This window comes from Scyliorhinus canicula, chromosome 19 (genome assembly GCF_902713615.1).
Source record: "Scyliorhinus canicula chromosome 19, sScyCan1.1, whole genome shotgun sequence".
NCBI lineage: Eukaryota > Metazoa > Chordata > Chondrichthyes > Carcharhiniformes > Scyliorhinidae > Scyliorhinus > Scyliorhinus canicula.
The window spans coordinates 96,563,548-96,583,132 of NC_052164.1; the positions used below are offsets into that span (position 1 = coordinate 96,563,548).

Consider the following 19,585-nt stretch of genomic DNA (forward strand, 5'->3'; position numbering starts at 1 on the left):
CCATAATCAGACCAGAGTAAGGTGTTGCGGCTATCGCTATTCAGGAGTGTGTGTGTCAGGAGGGAGGCTGATCAAGAAGGATCTGGGCTGGCAAGCAGGGTCTGTTAGTATTCCATCATTGTAATGCTGGCAATACATTTCTGAACTGCTGCACTGCTTTGGCATAAAATTGACCTACTTTTGGCAGAGGCAAATGTAAAAATCGTTTTGTCATACACTACAAAATCAATGATAAAATCCCATTGCCAGAATGTTAATCATTTAAACAGGCTTCACTGTAGAAGAATCAGAGCAAATACCTCACAAAGCCTTTGTACACCAAGATCGAACACTCCAAAGCTAGAGTTTTCTTCAGAGTTTCAATACTATTGTTGGTTCTGAGCCGTCGATATTACAGCCAAGGTACTGACTGTTGTATCAGAAGTAACAGTCACAAAAGGTCCGCTCACGTTGAGGCTTGACAATGCTTTCAGGACTCAACGGGCAATCTTGTGCACTTCCTACATCAAAAGCCGTCTTTGACTCCTTGTCTATTGAAGCTGAAGGGGGGAAAAATCGAACGGAAATGTTCCTGGGTCAAGGCGCTCTTGGCTTTCCTGGCTAGTTTGGCTTTTGCATTCCACCCTCACCTTTTGGCATCAACAACAAACATTCAGCTCTGAAAGCATCAAGGCCGGCTCGATACGTCCAATGAATCATCAAATAAAAGGTAGTTGTTTCAGTTGAACGTCAATTCTGAAACACTCAACTCTTTTGAGAGGGGACAGTTGGCCTCTCTGTGGGTAGGTACAACCACCGCTGGTATTTTACGTACAAGAAGACCATTGGATGGACTGACTCTTTACAATGTGGCTCCTTCCATTGTGTTGAAGTTTGAAGTAAGATGCATGGAGATTTTCACCAATTTAAAATACCTCACCAATAATGCCCGTTGCAACCTATTCAAAATATGAATCAATAACTACCTTATTAAAAAATAGTGGGGGCAAGGAGAAATGAGCATTTTCTTTGTTTCACCGGAGACATGATGGGCCTTATCTGCCTGAGCCCCGCTCACACCTGTTTGGCCTGTAGCCAACATAACACTCCCTCTGCGTATATTGCTGCATAATTGCAGCCAATCAACCATTATTTGCAACAATGCCACACGGCCTTTTATGCAACATCTGCCTGTGGAAAAAGCCATCTGCATCTATACGTATCTTACCTTGTGATTATATAGCCTTCTACGTTACCTTAAAATCCTTAAAAGCACACCATTAAGCAACTGAGCTCTTTGTCTGTGGGTTACAGCTCAGGCGAGGTTGACAATCTGACAACCACCAATGGCAAAGGTTCAAAATTCTCATTAGAACAACACAGAATGTCGCTCAGTGCTGTAGATTGCCAGCAAAGCAATTCCTCAGTCCTTTCTCAGACCAGTGAACAAAGACAGACCATCGCTCAATTTATGAGAAGACACTGGACACATGCAAAAACGGGAACAATTCCTGGGCAAAGCCCATAAAACAGCAAAAAAAAGAAAACGACAGAGTATTTGTTTCCCCAGCCATTGAAAGTAGTTTTCAAAATACTGCGACAACTGAATATCACATTGCAATATCCCAAGCCTTGTATACGCAGCACCAAACAACAGAAGCATGAGGCATCTCATTTTGTGCATTTTCGGATCCTACCTGGGATGATTGAGACTGTATCTTTCTCCCACGACACAACGCTAACATACTCCTGCACCAAAGGAGGAATGAGGCACTTGAAGACAGCCACGCTTCCACGCATTGACCTTTGATCCTCCACCCGTACGGTGTAGGGTTCCCTGAAAACTGAGACAAAGTACAGTCATGTAAACAGGTGTGAACGGCCTCAGATGTGCAAATTTCAGGTCCGCACATTCCCTTAGACAGTCAGAACTGGTGAGACCAGCCATTGTAATATCTGATTTGAAGCGTTTCATGGGTTTCCTCAAGCTGAAGGCAATTCCTGATCTCGTGGGCACTAGAAAATAAGAAATAAGTAGGAAGAATTTGCATTCATATAGCACCTTTCACATCCTTTGGGAGTTTTTGATCAACAAGGGAGTCAAGGGGCTGGATTCTCCGCCCCGCCACATTTCAGGATTCTCTGTTACCCCGGCCGGCCAATGGGGTTTGCCATTGTGTGGCAGCCCCACGCCGTCGGGAAACCCCCGGGCTGCCGGCAATGCGGAGCATTCCGTCGGCGGAGAATCCAGCCCATGGTTTATGAGGAGGCGCAGACAGGAAAGTGGAGTTGGTGCCACACTCAGATCAACCTTGATCTTTTGAATGATGGAGCTTGAGGGACCAAGAGGCCCACTTCTGCTCCTAGTTCTTGTATTCTTATGACTCAATGTGCCGCAGCCATTTTACACACAGCAAGCTCCAACAAGCAGGAGCGAGGTCATCGTCAAATGAACTGCTGGCAGTGATGCTAATTGAGTAATAAATATTAGCCAGGCCAACCAGGGTAACTCACCTGCTCGCCTTCACAAGAATGTCATGGGATATTTTAAATTTTTTTAAGCATAAATTTTTTCCCAATTACGGGTCAATTTAGCATGGCCAATCCACCTACCCCACACATCTCTTTTTGGGTTGTGGTGGTGAGGCCCACACGGACACTAGAGAATGTGCAACCCCCACATGGACAGTGGCCCGGGGCCGGGATCAATCCAAGGTCCCTGGCACCGTAAATGGTATATTTTACATCCACCCAAGGCTCAATTTAACATCTCATCCAGAATAAGGGGGGGGGGGGGGGGGTGCACAGTAGCACAGGGGTTAGCACAGTTGTTTCACAGCTCCAGGGTCCCAGGTTCGATTCCCGGCTTGGGTCACTGTCTGTGCGGAGTCAGCACGTTCTCCCTGTGTGTGCGTGGGTTTCCTCCGGGTGCTCCGGTTTCCTCCCACAGTCCAAAGATCTGCGGGTTTGGTGGATAGGCCATGATAAATTGCCCTTAGTCTCCGAAAAAGTTGGGTTAAATGGGATTACTGGGTTACGGGGATAGGGGGGGGGGGGGGGGGGGGGGGGGGCTGTGGGCTGAGGTAGGCTGCTCTTTCCAAGGGCCAGTGCTGACTCGATGGGCCGAATGGCCTCCTTCTGCACTGTAAATTCAGTGATACTATAAATTCAATATCTCTGACAACCGCCTCATTACTACCCTGAAGTGTCAGACTTTGCTTTTTTGTTCTAGTCTCTGGAGTATGATTTGAACCCATGGCCTCCTGACTTAGAGGCAAGAGCTCCCTCGACTAAGCCATGGTGCAGATGTAGTCTATACGGCCTCTTGAGGCCCACTCTGCCATTCAATAATATCAGGGTGGATCTTCTGCATCAATTCCACATTCTCAGCATTCCCCTTGATTTCTAGAGGCCCACAAATCTCTCAATCTTAGTCTTGAATGTATCCATTGACTAATGAGCCAGAATCCCCTGGGGTAGAGAATTTCAAAGATTTACAGCAGTTTGAGTGAAGACATTTTCTTCTCATTTCAAACCTCAAAACATCCATTCTTCTATTGTTAATAACAAGAGGCCTGTGAAGATAGGGATCAGAAACTGCTGCAGTTAACCTTGCACGCAGTTATAGTTTCCAGAGTCTGTTTTCCGGCTGTTAAAAATGTGCATGGCTACGGTAAGTGTGTTTAGCTACAGTGCCATTGAGGTAGCCACCGGTTGATTCTTAATTCCCATTGTTGGCTGGGGGCTAAGCTGACATTAATCTCATTGCGTTTAGTACCTTCAGGAGCAATTCACCACACACAATAATGAAGTCACGTAATGTCCACTTTCCTATGGGTTAGCGCTCAGACCCAAATGGTGTCTGTTAATGCAACCACACTGTCTCAAGTGAATATTTAATAATAATTAATAATCTTCATCATTGTCACAAGTAGGCCCACACCAAAACTGCAATGAAGCCACTGTGAAAAGCCCCTAGAAAGAACAAAGAACAAAGAAAAATTATGCACAGTAACAGGCCCTTCGGCCCTCCAAGCCTGCGCCGATCCAGATCCTCTATCTAAAACTGTCGCCTATTTTCTAAGGATCTGTATCCTTCTGCTCCCTGCCCATTCATGTATCTGTCTAGATGCATCTTAAATGACGCTATTGTGCCCGCCTCTACCACCTCCACCGGCAATGCGTTCCAAGCACCCACCACCCTCTGCGTAAAGAACTTTCCACGCGTATCTCCCTTAAACTTTTCCCCTCTCACCTTGAAATGAAAATGAAATGAAAAATGAAAATCGCTTATTGTCACGAGTAGGCTTCAATGAAGTTACTGTGAAAAGCCCCAAGTCGCCACATTCCAGCACCTGTTCGGGGAGGCAGGTACGGGAATTGAACCGTGCTGCTGGCCTGCCTTGGTCTGCTTTAAAAGCTAGCGATTTAGCCCAGTGTGCTAAACCAGCCCCTAGTAATTGAGTCCCCCACTCTGGGAAAAAGCTTCTTGTTATCCAACCTGTCTATACCTCTCATGATTCTGTAGACCTCAATGAGGTCCCCCCTCAACCTCTGTCTTTCTAATGAAAATAATCCTAATCTACTCAACCTCTCTACATAGCTAGCGCCCTCCATACCAGTCAACATCCTGGTGAACCTCCTCTGCACTATCTTCAAAGCATTCACAAAGCATCCCTAGTCACCACATTCCTGCTCTTGTTCGGGTACACGGAGGGAGAATTCAGACTGTCCAAATTACCTAACGAGCACGTCTTTCGGGACTTGTGGGAGGAAACCGGAGCACCCGGAGGAACCCCACACATTCAGAGAACTTTCATTGGTTTACTCATGTGTTTCCTGTACACAGTAGCTGTGGCCACTATTATGTTGCCACACGGTGAAATCAAGACATTTCAAGAGCCACCACCCCAAATGCTTTTTTGCTGTATATAAAAACTGACAATTTCATTTTAATCTCAAGGTTGACCAGCAGCCACGGGTCACTCAAGGTAGACTCATATGCTTTGCACCATGAGAATGCCTTTTTAAATGGTAAGAAATTTGAAAGTGTAGATGTAAATAGGGACCTGGGTGTCCTTGTCCATAAGTCACGGAATACTAGCATGTAACTGCAGCAAGGTGTTGGGAAAACTAATGGAATGTTAGCGGGACAGCACAGTGGCACTGCTGCCTCACAGCGCCAGGGACCCGGGTTCAATTCCGGACTTTGGTGACTGTCTGTGTGGAGTTTGCCCATTCTCCTCCACCTGGCTTTGTGGATTTCCCCCGGGTGCTCCGGTTTCCTCCTGCAGCCCAAAGATATTCAGATTTGGTGGATTGGCCATGCTAAATTGCCCCTTAGTGTCCAGGGATGTGTAAGCTAGTTGAAGGGATTGTGGGGGTGGGGCAGGGCAATGGTGAGGAGCTCTCGAGGACGGTCGATGCAGACTCGTTGGGCCTCTTTCTGCACTGTAAGGGTTCTCTGATTTATCGCAAGAGGATTTGAGTACAGGAGTAGTGAATTCTTGCTTCAATTGTATAGGAGCTTGGTTAGACTGCACCTGGAGTAACTGATAACAGTTTTTGTCCCCTTACCTCAGAAAGGATATTATTGTCATAGAGGGAGTGCATCGAAGGTTCATCAGACTTATACCAGTGACGGTACGACTGTCTTATGAAGAGAGCTTGGGGCAAACTGGGTCTGTATTCTCAAGCTTTTTGAAGAATAAGAGGTGATCTCATTGAAACCTACAAAATACGTAAAGCAATAGACAGGGTAGATGCAGGTAAGATGTTTCCCTTGGTTGGGGTCTCTAGAAGCAGGGGGCACAATTTCAAAATAAGAGGGAAGTCACTTAGGGCAGAGATGAGAGATTTTATTCACAAAGAAGGTTGTGTATCTTTGGAATTCTCTGTCCCCGAGGGCTGTGGAAGCTCAGTCATTGAGTATGTTATCTGAATTCTCCCTCTGTGTACCTGAACAGGCGCCGGAATGTGGAGACTAGGGGCTTTTCACAGTAACTTCATTGCAGTGTTAATGTAAGCCTTGTGACAATAAAGATTATTCTTATAAGCAGAGATCGATAGATTTCTGATTAACAATAATTAAAGGGTTATGGGGTTGTGGATGTAAAAGACCCACCCACCGCAAGATCGCCACGCAGACCATGACCTCGGGCGGGAATTTCCGGCCGCCAGGTGGGTGGGGCTAGAGAATCTCATCCTTATTAGTATCAATTAACACCCAAGCCTAACAAAGATCTGGAAATCTGAGCTAGGTTGTCAACTGACTACCCTTACATCCCCTCCCCATCTCCCCCAGCCCCTCCAGCATGGTAGCATTGTGGCTAGCACAATGGCTTCACAGCTCCAGGGTCCCAGGTTCGATTCCAGCTTGGGTCACTGTCTGTGCGGAGTCTGCGCATCCTCCCCGTGTGTGCGTGGGTTTCCTACGGGTGCTCCGGTTTCCTCCCACAGTCCAAAGATGTGCAGGTTAGGTGGATTGGTCATGGTAAATTGCCCTTAGTGTCCAAAATTGCCCTTAGTGTTGGGTGGGGTTACTGGGTTATGGGGATAGGGTAGGGGTGTTGACCTTGGGTAGGGTGCTCTTTCCAAGAGCCGGTGCAGACTCGATGGGCCGAATGGCCTCCTTCTGCACTATAAATTCTATGATAATCTCCTCCTCTCTGCCATCCGCCAACCCCTCCTCTCTCCCCATACCCTCCTCCTCTACTCCGGCCCCACCTCCTCTCCCCCTTCCCCTCAGCACTTTGCCCCATCCAGCTTCAACAGGTCAACAGGTTTTGGGAGGAGATTGTTCTAGACGTACACGACACTTCTCATGATGCTTTCAGATTTCACCCTGAACAACGTAGCTCTAATTTTAAGGTTATGTTGTTCTGTTCCTTGAGGATTTTTCTTAAATTTTCATCGACACCACTTTTTTCCAAGAAAGGGGCAACTTAGCGTGGCCAATTCACCTACCCTGCACATCATTTGTGTTGTGGGGGTGAGAACCACGTAGACACAGGGAGAATGTGCAAACTCCGCACGGACAGTGACCCAGGGCTGGGATCCATCGACACCACTCTTTTTTCTAACATATCACATCAATCATACCAAACTCTCTCTCTTACTTCCTCGGCCCATATTACAGAGGGAGCATTTAACAACCGTGGCCATTTCTGGCTGGAATTCTCCAGCCGTTGGGATTCCCTTTTCCCGCCGGCAGCGCATCCCCACCCGTGGTTTCCCAGTGGTGTGGGGTGGCTTCGATGGGAAATCCCATTGACAAACGGCAGGAGTAAAGAATCCAGCCTCGAGCGGACGGCGCGCCCCCGGGAAACACACGGCTGGGGGACCAGAGGACCCCGGCCCTCTGTCAAACAATCTGGTTCGCCAAAACATTGCAAACCTCACACACAAAGAGACAAGAAGGCTGAGAATCTGAGTTTGTGACCATCGGACTCGAACCACGTGGTTTGGGATGTCGAAATTCCCAACAACCGGTGTGCATTCCATTTCTCACTTGCACACCAGTCTACTCCCACGGCCCGAGTCACCCTTGACCCCACCCGACTGCCTTGACCCAAACTATCCAACATGAAATCCGGCAAGACCTGTGAAATCCAGCACTCTCCCGGTAGCAAGGTTGCTGGTTTTCAGCCATTGTGTCTGCCTCTGTGTTCTAACTAAACACATGTGACCTAGCCGATTGTGTTGCATTCGTTTTGATCTGATTAGAATTTTGATTTTTTTATTATTGGTGCAGCACAGTGAAGGAAGCATTGTTCCAGAAAGCTAGGTTTTATTGTGGGCAAATTAGGCTCACAACTGGTCTGATCATGTCCAGGCAGATCAGACCCATTCCACATGAGAAACAAAACTCACCACCAGTCAACTCATTGCTTGTTGTCATGGAGATGGCTACAGATGACCCGAGAGTCTTTCAAAAGGGACACCGTCAACAAACAGGGCAGCATAAAATGGTTCCTCATTCTTATGACCATGACCTTAGCCAAAAGCTTGTTTGTAAATACACAGCACACCATCAGAAATCATGTTGGACCACATCCTTTCAGAATAATATGGTGACAAAATTAAAATGGCGTTTCCCTCCTCCTTCCCCTTGACAGATTCTTCTGCATCAAAGCAGTGTGCTGAATTAGGTTGAGCAGGAAATGCCGCCGTTCATGTCAGCCTTTTTAGTCAGTGAGCAAACTCACAAGGTGGCTCTATCACCTTGGGGCCGGGTGGGGGGGGGGGGGGGGGGGGGGGGGGGGGGTGCCGGGGTACGGGTGCGCAATATTGCATCAAAGTAGTTTGTTCACTTTTCCTGGAGTCTGTTTTGGAACTGATGTCCCGCGGGATTTACCACCATTAACATACGCACCAGTGTGATGGAGCTGGGTTGGCAATGACTGGGCTACAGCTGAAGATTGACAAATATCTTCCCTCCGACCCCACCCCAACTCCACCATCCCCACGGCTTTCAGCTCCTGAATTACCCATCCTTCAGGAAAGGCACAAAGCCATTAATGTGGATCACGGCCATCGTGTATTGACAGCAAGGGCAGATGGTCAACATATGCACTTTGGAATTTCACAATGGAGTCCAACATATGAATAGAGCCCAAAGCTGAGTTTGTAGATCCCAATGAATTGATCACCCTTTTGCCATGTATCAGAGTAAAACACATTGCAGAGTTAATCACCACAGTTTGCATTGCACCAGATGAATTCTCAACGATGCACCTCTGTCTAGTGTAATATGGGTACTAGATCATTAAGTCCTTCACCAAAATAATGGGCACATCAAACAGTTATTTGCCAATAACAATAAATGGTAGTCTCTAACATCATAATATACGTGGACTTACAAACCTTTCTTTAAAATTTAGAAAACCCAATTCATTTATTCCAATTAAGGGACAACTCAGCTTGGCCAATTCACCTAACTTGCACATCTTTGGGTTGTGGGGGCAACACCCACACAAACACGAGGAGAATGTGCAAAGTCCAGATGGACAGTGATCCATGTCATGAACACGCCTTCCATGGCCACCCAGTCCTGGCAGGGACTTGAACCCTAGGACAACACTGTAGCACAGTGGTCAGCACAGTGGCTTCACAGTGCCATGGTCCAAGGTTCTATTCACCGCTGGGTCACTGCCTTTTTTTTTCTTTTAAAAAAATAAATTTAGTGTACCCAATTAATTTTTTTCCAATTAAGGGGCAATTTAGCGTGTTCAATCCACCTATCTTTGGGTTGTGGGGGCGAAACCCACGCAAACACGGGGAGAATGTGCAAACTCCACACAGACAGTGACCCAGAGCCGGGATCGAACCTGGGACCTCGGCGTCGTGAGGCAGCAGGGCTAACCCACTGCACCACCGTGCTGCCCTCGGTGGGTCACTGTCTGTGCGGAGTTTGCACGTTGTCTGCATGGGTTTCCTTCGGGTGCTCCGGTTTCCTCCCGCAGTCCAAAGACATACAGGTTAGGTGGATTGGCCATAATAAATTGCCCTTACTGACCAAAAATGTTGGGAGGGATTATTTGGTTACGGGGATAGGGTGAATGTGAGGGCTTAAGTGGGTTGGTGCAGACTCGATGGGTCAAATGGCCTCCTTCTGCACTGTATGTTTTATTTTCTATGTTCTAACACGGGGCGTCTTGCCCAGCGATAGGGATGCTACCATAAGACCGTAAGATTTCAAATAATTCCATCACTATAATAACATTATAATAACATTATATCTACCATTATCACCACAGCCTCTCATTCTTCAATGCCTCTTCAACATCACTTTTAATATTTTATGGAGACTAAAGTATACATTAGAGAGTGAATAATAAAGCTATCATTTAATCATGGGGTTCGCACTGAAAGCCAGAAAGCAATTTGGTTCTTCTGGCTCACAAGGCCACATGGACTCGTCGTCCAAATGGTAGCTTTGTAACACCATGTTCCATGCACCATTCTTGAATTTTTACTTCATATATTGGACCATAAGACACAGGAGCAGAGCTAGGCCATTCGGCCCATCGAGACTACTCTGCCATACAACGAGATGATAGCTGATTGAATGTGGTAATCCTCAACTCCACTTTCCCGCCTCATCCCCATAACCCTCGATGCCCTGACTGATGAAAAATCAATAAAAATATTCTTTTGGCGAATTTTCATCAAGCGGTTCGTTCATCTTTGCTGGAGAATGGAGAATACCACTTGTAGTTCAGAACATCGAGCTTACTCAAGTGAGTGATAGCCGAAACCAACTGTAAAGCCATTGCCTGCTGCTGTGTCCAAACCATAGGCCTGAGCTTCAGTTTTAAAAAAATAACAAGTGAACCTCGCTGTCGGTAATTCCTCCTGGGCGGAGGTGGAGCATCGCGGTGGCCGCGAAGAATACAGGGTCAGTGAACCTGGCTCAATTAAATCAACAACGTGTCGGTTCAATTCCCTCTCTACCTGATTTTAGTGTAGATGGTTTCCAGATTAATTTTAAATAGGTTAACATCCTGGAGAAATTTGTTTTTTAAAATTTAGAGTACCCGATTCTTTTTTAAGCCCACGCCTCCACCCTATCCCCACAGCCCAGTAACCCGACCAAACTTTTTGGACACTAAGGGGCAATTTAGCATGGCCAAACCACCTAACCCGCACATCTTTGGACTGTGGGAGGAAACGGGAGCACCCAGAGAAAACCCACGCAGAGGCAGGGAGAAAGTGCAGACTCCGCACAGTCTCCCGAGGCCAGAATTGAATCCGGGTCCCTGAAAATGAAAAATGAAAATCGCTTATTGTCACGAGTAGGCTTCAATGAAGTTACTGTGAAAAGCCCCTAGTCGCCATATTCCGGCGCCTGTCCGGGGAGGCTGGTACGGGAAGCTGTGAGGCAGCAGTGCTAACCACTGTGCCACCCAAGTTGCTCTGGGAGGGGTGCCAATTTTTCTGTTGTAGAAATGGCGGAGTCAGTCTCTGAAACAGAGAATGCCGCCCATTATCGTTAGCCCATGGAATGAATTAAACGAGTGAGCCTTTTTATCAAATTGTGAGTGTCAATGTATCAGCAAGTGCATGCTTTGGCAATTACATAGTCAAGCTAATTGCCTTCTTAAAGACAGGTCGTGGTTATTGGCTCAACTTCCAAAAGTGTATAAATGGACACAGCTGAAACAGTTGCTGTGGGGAAATTATATGGAGTTTGTATCTCTGCTGAGCCGGATGCAGAATAAACTTGCTGAAGGTAAAGGTTAAGCTGCTGTATTATTCTTCCATCGTATACTAATATTAGTATCGTATTAATGGCGAGCTGTATTCTGATGATCCATCCCCAATCCCCATTGTCACATCCCTTTGCCGTGCAGCGAAATTCCTTGCAACTTTGAATCACTGCATCACTGATCCCTCACATCTGCTCCTTTGCTGCCCTTGCCTCCCCGACTTTTTCCCCTGGCTCTCAACGTGCTTCACCCCTGTTTCTGTCTAACAACTTCCAGTTCTATTGAAAGGTTGTCGACCCCGAAACGTCGTTTCCCGCACTCCTCAGGTGCTGCCTAAGATACCTTCCAGCATCATTACAAGACTAGTACTTCACGAACCTAAGGACTGATCGCAAAATTCCAACGAAATCCTCCAAAAGATCAGAAGGCATCAGAATGTCTCACCTGCTTTGACTCGGATATTTGGGCTCCTAATCTTGCCGGCTACGTTTTCGGCTGTGCAGAAGTAGTCATTATCGTGGATAAAGCTATTAAACCCTGACGGGGAGAAGGGATAGAGCTGCAAGGTGCCGTTGAGGTGGACGTGACGGATGTTGGGCACGTCGTAGATGTCGTCTTTCGTGGCGAGGTACCAGCGGAGGACGGTGCCCGGGGTCCCGGCTGCTGGGCACGGCAGCACCGTGCCCACTGAACTGGAGAAGATCACCTGTTGCAATGAGTCATTCACAAAGTATAAGCTTGTCCTCGGATCCTCGCTGTGTGCTGTTGGGAGGATAGAGGAGGAAAAAGGGGAGAGCAATTAGAATTGGATGAAGTGAGCGTTCACACACACTAATCTTTCACCATTCATCAAGGGGAATGCACATTGTTTTCCCAACAGGAATCATAGATTGAAAGGAGGTCATTTATAGGAGGTCCGACGTATTGCGGGTTCTTTCCCTGTAAACTCCTCCGACCTGTCAACCCTACAGGATGGCTGCGTTCCTCCAAATCTGCCTTTTGGCCCGTCTACCGTTTTAATTGACAGGTGTGCCTTCACCTGCCTGGACCCTAAGCTCGAGCATTTCCTCCCTAAACCTCTTTCCTCCTTGCTCCTCCTTTACGATGCTGCTCGCACCTACCTCGGTGAACACCTACCCAATTCCAAATTCTGCCTGACAGTCTGTCCACTTGTGAATCACCTTGGAATGCTTTTCCAGCGAGCTGCAAAGGTACCTATTGTTGGGATGAGCTATCCAATCAGTTCACGACCACGCCCTCCCCTCAATGGCTTTCCAAATGTTTCCCATTCAAGCTATCTGTCCAGATGTGTCGTGAAACATAGGGTTTTGAACTCTTTTTTTTTATAAATTTAGATTACCCAATTATTTTTTCCAATTAAGGGGCAATTTAGCGTGGCCAATCCACCTACTCTGCACATTTTTAGGTTGTGGGGGCGAAACCCACGCAGACACGGGGAGAATGTGCAAACTCCACACGGACAGTGACCCAGAGCCAGGATCGAACCTGGGACCTCAGCGCCGTGAGGCGGTTGTGCTAACCACTAGGCCACCGTGCTGCCCTGGGTTTTGAACTCTTGATAAGACAGATAGCTGGTTTCCAAATTCAATTCCCACCTTGGGGAATATGGCAGACCCAACATGGGAGATAGACGTCCAACAAAATCATCAAGAATTTGCACATTCTCTACAATTCCTTTGCAATGCTTGCTAAATTAAATCAATGAATCATCGAAAAGTTACAGCACCGAAGGCCATTCGGCCTATCTTGTCCATACCAACCCGAAGACACCCTATAGCCTATACACTTAGGGCGCGATTCTCCGCCCCCCGCGACGGGTCGGAGAATAGCGGGAGGGCCTTCCCGACATTTTTCCCGCCCTCCCGCTATTCTCCCCACCCCCCCCCCCCCGCCCAACTCCCGACACGAATCGCTGCCGCCGTTTTTTTACGGCCGGCAGCGATTCACAGCTGATAGATGGGCCGAAGTCCCAGCCCTTTACGGCTGTTTTTACGAACGGCAAACACACCTGGTCTGGCCGTTCGTAAAAACGGCGGGAACAACTCGCATTTTATAACCATGGCACCGATTGGCACGGCAGTACCACGGCCGTGCCAAGGGTGCCATGGGCCCACGATCAGTGGGCACCGATCGCGGGCAGCGGGCCCGGTGCCCGCGCACTATTTCTCCTTCCGCCGCCCCGCAGTATCCATTCGCGGGGCGGCTGAGGGGCATCCCGGCCCGCGCATGCGCGGGTTTCGCGCAAATACGCGATGACGTCATCCGCGCATGCGCGGGTTGGAGTCTTCCAATCCGCGCATGCGCGGCTGACGTCATATGACGCGTCAGCCGGCGCTAACTCCGGCAAGCGGGCTTAACGAAATTCGTTAAGCCCGTGATGTCGGAGCTTACGGCGTCGGGCTGCTAGCCCCGACCGGGGACCAGAATCGGTTCCCGGTCGGGAAAGGGTGCGCTGGCGTCAAACCCGCCCGGGTTTGACGCCAGCCTTACGATTTCTCCCGTTTTGGGAGAATCGCACCCTTAGTTTTTAACAAAATATAAATTTAGAGTACCCAATTCATATTTTTTCCGATTAAGGGGCAATTTAGTGCGGCCAATCCACTTACCCTGCACACCTTTTGGGTTGTGGGGGCGAAACCCACGCAGACACGGGGAGAATGTGTAAACTCCACACGGACATTGACCCAGAGCCGGGATCGAACCTGGGACCTCGGCGCCGTGAGCCTGCAGTGCTAACCACTGCGCCACCATGCTGCCCCGCCTATACAAATAAGGTGCAGATCCAGGTACATATGTCTCTGAAAATGCCTTTAATCATCATACATCATTTGGGAACAAAAGTTGCGAGAAGTGGCACGATGATAAATCTCCAAAATCTCGCTGCAAGTGCATTTTTTAACATGGAGGAGCCAGAACCCTGGTCAATATTTGTGACCCACAGACCCGGTTGGGTTCAGCTGCTTCAATCCAAATCATGGTGGCTGAAATCAGCACGTTCCTGCTTTGTGTCATTCAGGAACACTCAACGCCAAAGACAAGAAGGCAACAGAGACCTGTTAAGTTAAACTTAAGAATACACATTTTCGTCCACACAGGCACGAGGGGTTGGCAAGTCTGGTTGGCTGTATCCCCAAATGTTTCATGACAGGATCTCTAATAGTCCCACCCACACTCCCATCAATGGTCTCATCCGTCCATCTTCGCTGCACAGCACACACCCAGGCCAATAGGAAAGCCAACAGATGCTATGCTGATCGATTGGATGACAGTCAAACCGCATTCTTCCCATCACTGATATTTTGAGGATTAATAAAAGAAAGTGTTCAAAGAATATTGAAAAAGAACACCATTGTTTCTTTCATGCCCTGATGATATTTCCCCTGGGGTTTTACTGGAAGCAATATCCTGGACATTAATCTTCAATCTCTAGGACAATCCTGGAGATATTGGCAACCTGAGCCAACACCGAAGCCTGCCTTTAGTGGGAAAAGATTGATGATAAAAAAAATGGAATCACCCTTCCCATTCCTCATCTTTCCAAACAACAGATGAAGGATTGAGCAAAGAAGAATGAGCAATAATTCAAAGCAATTTTAATTTGTGAAGGACTTGATTGAATTCTGCTTTGCTGGGACTTCAGTCTCACTGCTTCTAATCTCAATGTATAAACTGACACATTGGCTAAAGGGTGCGGCAGCTGAAAATGACACCGATCATGGCGATCGTCTATCCAAAAAAAAATAACCTTTTGTTTTCGGAGTCCTCCCTTTGAAAAAGGGCCTGGGGAGTGAAAGCAGATCCTGGAGGAGTTGTTATAAGGGAGCTCATGCTAATGTAGTCCAAAGGCCCAGGCTAATCCTCTGGCAACACGGGCTCAACTCCTGCCATTGCAGCACGGTAGCATTGTGGATAGCACAAATGCTTCACAGCTCCAGGGTCCCCAGGTTCGAATCCCGGCTTGGGTCACTGTTTGTGTGGAATCTGCATGTTCTCCCCGTGGGTTTCCTCCGGGTACTCCGGTTTCCTCCCACAGTCCAAAGACGTGCAGGTTAGGTGGATTGGCCATGATGAATTGCCCTTAGGGTCCAAATTGCCCTTAATGTTGGGTGGGGTTACTGGGTTATTGGGTAGGGTGGAGGTGTGACCTTGGGTAGGGTGCTCTTTCCAAGAGCCGGTGCAGACTCGATGGGCTGAATGGCCTCCTTCTGCACTGTAAATTGCAGCTGGTGGAGGTTTAATTTAATTAATAAAATCAGGAATTGAAAGTTTGGGGTGGATTCTATGGAGGGGAGGGAATACTGCTTGCCATGAAAACTATCACCGAATGTCAGTAAAGCACGTCGATTTCACTAATGTCCTTTAAGGAAGGAAATCTGCAGGGCCACGCCTGGTCTGGCCTACATGTGACTCCAGACCCACAGCAGAATGGGTGACTTTTACCTTCCCTCTGAAACGGCTCAGCAAGCCACTCAGTTCAAGGGCAAGAAATGGTGGACCTTGCCCACATCCCCATGAAAGAATAAGCAAAATGAATTTCTATTGAGATGGCCTAATTGGCCAGTTGGAGAGCTCGACATCCAATTCGTGGCAGGAAGCACCGCCAGGAGTTGGGAGCTGCTTGCCTGGCACCAGCGGCAAAGGGAGGCAGCGGCCATATTGGAGGTTCCCGCAGCCTTGCCAAAGAGTGCGGGCAGTTCCCAGAGGACCAGCAACATCCACCGGGATGAAAGTGGCAATGCAGACTAGATGCAGGTCCTGGGTTCAAACTGGAGCTAGTGGGTCCATCAAAGTTCAGTCTTGCACAAGGATGGTTTCAATGTCACCATAATTGATCCAACAGTTTGGGATTGCCGAATAAACATTAAGAATAGCATTCTCCACCGGACAGACCCATTATCAAGATCCTTAAGGAGCTTAATGGATTGTTAATTAGCAGCACGTGAAGATTCTGATCCCTCTCCCCGCTGGCCCCCTGTAAGTTACAAACTGTACCCGGGTCGTTGGGATCTCAAATTGACCTCCGGGGACCTCGATTCTGAAATCACGCCCACACCAGCCCCTGACCCACATCTCATTAAAACCCTGGGCAGATATCTACTGCAAAGGTTCTCCCTCTCCTTCAACAATAGTAACAAAGCTATCATTATGATCAGGTATTAAAACAAAGTGAAAGGGCAGCACGGTGGCGCAGTGGTTAGCACTGCTGCCTCATGGCGCCAAGGTCCCAGGTTCGATTCTGGGTCACAGTCCGTGTGGAGTTTGCACATTCTCCCCGTGTCTGCGTGGGTTTCGCCCCCACACAACCCAAAGATCTGCTGGGCAGGTGGATTGGTCAAGCTAAATTGCCCCTTAATTGGAAAAATGAATTGGGTTCTCTAAATTTATTTAAAAAAAATAAAGTCAGACTCAGCAACAAACACGCAATGACTTCAGGCTCATTTGCCACCTCTCTGCCCTCTTAAAATATCTGTCCCCATTTTAAACAAAGAAAGATTTCAAAGAGTGCTTTACCGCAAATCAAGTTATTTTGGGGGTAGTCACTATTACCTAAGGGAGCCTGTGGCGCAGTGGGTAGTGCCTCTGCATCTGAACCAAAAGCTGTGGGTTTGAGGCCCAGCCCAGGAATTGATGGCCAAGGAAGTTACGTTCATAACATGCACAAACAGGTTGAGTGTGTCAACCTGTAAAATCCTTCCAAACACACCAATGGCTGGCTGGGAAGAGTGAAAGAGACCCTTGGTCAGCCATGTTTGATGCAGTGTGGCGCCTACCAAGCTCTAAGCGCTGGTGACAGACGAGCAATCTGTTCCAGGAAAAAACAGCTATGAAAGCAGATGGAAGTCTGCCTTGAGCACTAGGTGCAGAAGAGAAACGACGACAGTACCGTGGCAAACCTGGTATATTATTCGCCTGGCCACCAATATAAATCACCTTGCTCGTGGGATCTTTTCCCTTCACCTGAGAGAGCAGCTGGGTCCTCAGTTTTAGCCCACCAACACGGCAACATTTGCTGAGCACTGTACTGGAGAACACTGCGCAGAATTCTGTACTCTAACCTCTGGAGCAGGGTTTGAACCTTCAATCTTCTGCCTGATTTTAAGACCAGCACAATTCCAGATACAAAAGGACAACCAAGTCCAATTCTTCTTTTTTTATGTTTGGCATGATGTAATGAAGTTTTTAAAAAAAAAAGTGCCCAATTCTTTTTTTCCCAATTAAGGAGTAATTTAGCGTGGTCAATCCACCTACCCTGCACGGAAGCATAGTGGTTAGCACAGTTGCTTCACAGCTCTAGGGTCCCAGGTTCGATTCCCGGCTTGAGTCACTGTCTGTGCGGAGTCTGCACATTCTCCCCGTGTCTGCGTGGGTTTCCTCCAGGTGCTCCGGTTTCCTCCCACAGTCCAAAGATGTGCAGGTTAGGTGGATTAGCCATGATAAATTGCCTTTAGTTTCCAAAAACGTTAGGTGGGGGTTACTGGGTTACAGGGATAGGGTGGAGACATGGGCTTAAGTAGGGCGCTCTTTCCAAGAGCCGGTGCAGACTCGATGGGCAGAATGGCCTCCTTCTGCACTGTAACTTCTATGATCTATGTGCAAACTGCAGACAGGCAGTGACCCTGTAATGAAGTATATATCGAGAGGCACAGAATGATAATTTTAAAAATGAAATTGAAAAACCGTGGGATATTTTTCACAGGTTTAATTGAAAGGTTTACTGACAGACTATCAGAAAAGGAATAGTGCCCCACTCCTTTTTAAAAAAAATGTTTTTATTCAGGTTTTTCATTTTATACAATACAAAATAAACGCGTTTGCGTTGACCAGATACAATTTACAAAAGCCGAACATTGGAGGTAACCCCCAAGTCCGTACCCGCATCCCCTTACGCTCCCAACCCCCTTGTCCTTTTTATTTTCCATTCAAATATTTTTGTTGAATTCTTATACCTGTACACTGTACATTAGGTGAGCGAGATGGTCCGTGTGTACAATTTTGTTACTGTTGCCCCTTTGGCTTTGCTTGCGGGCCCCTCTGGCCCCCTCCTCGTAGTTGCCTGTTACTTATGAATTAGGAGCAGGAATAGGCCATGTGGCCTCTGGAGCCTTCAATAAAATCTTGGCTGTTCTGATTGTAACCTCAACCCCATATTCATGCCTACCCCCGATAACCTTTCACCTCCTTGTTAATCAGGAATCTACCTAATTTTACCTAGTTTTACCTCCACTGCCTCCTGAGGAACGGAAGTCCCGAGACTCTCGACCCTCTGGGAGAGAAAGAAAATTCTTCTCACCTCCATCTTAAATGGATGACCCCTTATTTTTAAACAGTGTCCCCTAGTTCTAGATTCTCCGACAAGAGGAAACATCCTCTCCACACCCACCCTGTCAATACCCCTCAGGATCTTAACATTTTCAATCAAGTCGCCTCGAACAGGCGCCGGAGTGTGGCGACTAGGGGCTTTTCACAGTAACTTCATTGCAGTGTTAATGTAAGCCTACTTGTGACAATAAAGATTATTTATTCATTTACTCTTCTAAACTCCAGTGGACACAAGTTTAACCTCTCCAACCTTTCCTCATAAGACAACCAGCCCATTCCTGGTATTAGTTTGGTAAACCCCTCAACTGCTTCTAAAGCACTTCCATCGTTCCTTAGATAAGGAGACCAATACTAGATAGAGTAGACAGTCAGAGACCTTTTCCCCAGGTAGAACAAACCATTACAAGGAGACATAAATTTAAGGTGAATGGTGGAAGATATAGGGGGGATGTCAGAGGTAGGTTCTTTACCCAGAGAAATGAAAATGAAATGAAAATCGCTTATTGTCACGAGTAGGCTTCAAATGAAGTTACTGTGAAAAGCCCCTAGTCGCCGCATTCCGGCGCCTGTTCGGGGAGGCTGGTACGGAAATTGAATCGTTCTGCTGGCCTGCCTTGGTCTGCTTTAAAAGCTAGCTCTTTAGCCCTGTGCTAAACCAGCCCCCAAACCAGAGTAACCATGGAATGCACTGCCTGTGGAAGTAGTTGAGTCGGCAACATTAGGAACCTATTGGATAGGTACATGGATTACGGTAGGATGATGGGGTGTAGATTAATTTATTCTTCATCTAGGACCAAGGTTCAGCACAACATCGTGGGCCGAAGGGCCTGTTCTGTGCTGTATTCTCCATGTTCTATGTATGTTCTAATACTGTACACAGCACTCCAGAAAATAAAAACTACAGCTGCCTTCGAATCATTTCAATGTTGGTCTAAAATGTGCAGAATGGCTGAGAGACAAAGTGCTGATATTGTTATATCTGAGCTCAGATTAAACTTTCAGCTGGAATTATTGCTCTGTGAAGAAGTCGGTAGACTTGCTTTGAGGATGGAGCA

At 47.4% G+C, this 19,585-nt stretch overlaps 1 protein-coding gene across 1 annotated transcript in view; it reads right to left on the bottom strand.

Moving 5' to 3' along the window:
• Positions 1 to 19,585, bottom strand: part of LOC119954158 (Down syndrome cell adhesion molecule-like protein 1 homolog) — a 636,717-nt gene that overhangs the window by 569,357 nt on the left and 47,775 nt on the right. Inside the window, exons 2-3 of the mRNA XM_038779115.1 lie at positions 11,634 to 11,951; positions 1,677 to 1,823 (exon numbers count right to left, since the gene is read on the bottom strand). Of these exons, the coding sequence (XP_038635043.1) occupies positions 1,677 to 1,823; positions 11,634 to 11,951 (465 nt within the window). The remainder of the gene's footprint in view (positions 1 to 1,676; positions 1,824 to 11,633; positions 11,952 to 19,585) is intronic.